General features: G+C 44.2%; 1 protein-coding gene across 1 annotated transcript in view; it reads left to right on the top strand.

Moving 5' to 3' along the window:
• Positions 1-323: 323 nt before the first annotated feature.
• The window catches only part of garnl3 (GTPase activating Rap/RanGAP domain like 3), a 65,160-nt gene continuing 62,398 nt past the window's right edge, over positions 324-3,085 (top strand). The window contains exon 1 of the mRNA XM_035668334.1: positions 324-873. Coding sequence (XP_035524227.1) covers positions 776-873 — 98 coding nt within the window. The 5' untranslated portion in view covers positions 324-775. The remainder of the gene's footprint in view (positions 874-3,085) is intronic.

The raw sequence follows: 3,085 nt of genomic DNA, 5'->3' as shown, positions 1-3,085 counted from the left end.
GTACTTTATTTAAACCGAGGTCTATAGGTAGAAGCTCATAATTTGAAACTGTGTTGTCAGTTGAAAAAAAAAGATTACTTTCTGTTCTCAGTGCCCAAAGAAACTAAGAAATGCGAAAAATAAATGCTGTAAAAAGCACTAAATTGCTTTCCCCCCACTAAATTAAAGCACTGCTGATATATTCTCTATCTGTTATTCAGCTACCAAGCAAGTGAAAGGCCACTAAATCCATAGGCTATATATTATGTGATGATGGATGGATGGATGGACAAACATTGTGTTACCACCAGCCTCTCCCTCTCTCTCTTTCTCTCCATCACTTTCATGAAGTCATTGCCTCGCAGCCACTCAGTGCCGGGCTGAAGCTGAGGGAGCGCTGTGGGCTCCACAGTTCAGGATCACAGGATCTCTGGAGCCGCGGAGACTCCTCAGCACAGTCCGCTCAGGTTCACAACTGCAGCAGCCCCGCTTCAGTCCGCTCCAATAAGCCCGCATGGAGATACCACCAACCACGACACCATGCACCAATGAAAGCTTCAACACACCGTCTTTTGTGTAGTCTGAGGGTGGAAAAAAGTCTGCAAGATCACTTTGCTTTGCTCCTCTGAGGTGGACCGAGCGTCAAAGGATTTTTTTTTTCTCCTCTCCTTTTTCGGAAAGCCTGTTTCTCTTTCTCCTTCCGCCTCTCGCAGTCCCAGCTCGATTTTTTGACTTTTTTTTTCCTTGGAAAGAAAGCACTGCTGTTTCCCCGAGTCTACCTGCTCGTCCAGCACCCATGAATTCAGATAAAAATGTGTACCTCGGCAGAGACAAAGGCATCATGCGGAAGAGAGCCTTGCTCCTCCGGAAAGGTTGCAGCTTCGAGATTACCAGGTAGGTCCTCTCTTTTTCTTTTGGTCTGGGACAAGAGGGCGATCAAAACGGTTAGACTATCCCACAGAAACTGCAGTCTCTTACATAGAAGTAGTACATAGGGCCACACAGTTTCTCTAATGTGAGCCTTTTTACCTTGTGCATTGGTGATTTAGCCAGGATCTGCTGTGTGTGTGTGCGCGCACTGATAAGGAGCGGAGGGATGCCCCAGAATATATTATGTATTTTAAGAAGAGTGTAGACATATATTCGCCTCCGAAATGACCCTCTCTGGCTGAAATCACATTTTGATGCCTTTTGTTCATCTCATCATTTTTTGATCCAAACACCGTGCGTTCAAATTTCCTTTCGGACTGTGGGGGGAGCGTTACGCACGGATACATTTCGTCTGCACCTGACTCTGCAACGTTGACAAATCTGCTTAGTGGCAGGACGCCTCAATCGTCATTTTATTGTCAAAATCAGGGGTTGATTGGGCAGTCCAGCAACCACAGTGTCCCAGTGCTGTCCAATCATGCGCCATAGAGGGCTCAGAGAATATGCAGGTTTTAATTCTACCAAAAAATAAATAAATAAAAAACCCCACTACAGAAGATGATTCAAATCACCTGCTGTAGTCCTATGCCACCGAGTCACAGCTGGACACCTGTGAGTTCACACACACCCTGAGGCGACAGACACATGAAGGCAGGCGGTCTTGGTCACAGATAGACCACATAATGTGCAGCTGATATGACTTCTCAGCGGGGTACAGCTGGATTTTGGCGAATCTCCTGGAGCTTTGTGAGATATGTGCCCTCTGTGGGAAGTTCCGGCAGAATGACACCGACTGTGCGCCACCGAGCTGTTTGGATGTCCTAACCTGCCCTGCTCCCTGTGTGGTCCATGCTCTCAGCCATCCACCAGGATCTTGTGAACTGGGGTTTGGACCAGTGATTAGCTGATATTATTTAAAGCCTCTCACTGTCACTTGTGTCACACCAGTTCCTTCCTCTTTGCATAATCGCGCACTGTACACAAGACTTCCTAGCTGGATATTGTTTGTCAAGAACTTGCGAGAACAAGTGTGTTAGAGCATAAGAGCATACGTGAAAAGGTGTTTTTTATTAAGGCTGCAACAAGCGATTTTTTCATTATCAACAATTCTGTAAAACTGTCACAGGTTATGGTTAAACTTTAGCCTGCTGTTTCTAACACTGGACCATAATAACCTATTGGGTTAAGGTAACCCAGTATTGTATTGGTGCTATACTGTATTGACACAAACTGGGTGAATTTTGACTGGGTGATTTTTAATTTTTATTTTATGACCTTTTGTCCAGACCCCAATAATATTCAATTTACTCAAATCAAAGACTGAGAAAAAACAGAAATTTCTCACATTATTACTCAAACTATCAACATGTTTTCCTGTTTTGCCTGAGACAACAATTAATTGATAGTTAAAAATAGTTGCCGATTCATTTTCCTTCCATCAACAATTAATTAACTGATCGACACAGCTCTACTTTTTCATTATCTTGATTACATTGTCTGTAGATTATTGTTCTCGTGGTCACATCACCTCGCCTCCTCCCACCTCCACTATAATTTCCTGCTATTTCAGACAATCTGCGGAGGTGTGCAGGAGTGCAAATTTACTCATGAATCTCGCTTCATTGCTCTTATAGCTGATAACTTTGTCTCAGTATGAGTGTGTGATGGTGAGACTTGTGTTTTTGGAGTCTCCATCCAGGCTGCCAGGTCCCACTTTTTTTAAAATAGAGGCATGTACTGTATTCATGGTGCATGTGGAGGTGCGATTTGGCCAGCTTTGTGCCAAGCACTTACTTTCAAATTACACATCCCTTTTAATTAGCTTGATTTATCCTGTGTAGTGAAGGAGCTTGTTCCCTGTCTGTTTGCTGTGGACCCAGAGTCACACTGTAGGCTTCCTGGCAGACTGTCTCTCAGACACTAGCAGTTTAACAGACAATCAATCAGAGCCGGGCCTGAAGTGCTACTGCATGGGGAAATAGATTCTCCGCTATACTGGGGGGATTTGAAAGACACTCAAGTAAAAGGCTGCTGCTGAATTCTGTGTATAATTCATTGTACTGCAGAGATGCATGACCAAACAGACCCAACACATGTGGACAGCTTCATAAGGGCACACACAGTTTGTTAGAAACCTGCTTCCACATGCATAACATGCACACACACAACACACACA

Source organism: Morone saxatilis, unplaced genomic scaffold, assembly GCF_004916995.1.
Source record: "Morone saxatilis isolate NCDOM2014 unplaced genomic scaffold, NCSU_SB_2.0 Contig21, whole genome shotgun sequence".
In the NCBI taxonomy this organism is placed as follows: domain Eukaryota; kingdom Metazoa; phylum Chordata; class Actinopteri; family Moronidae; genus Morone; species Morone saxatilis.
Note: the sequence above shows the minus strand (reverse complement) of the source record. Positions and strands in the feature narration are given on the sequence as shown.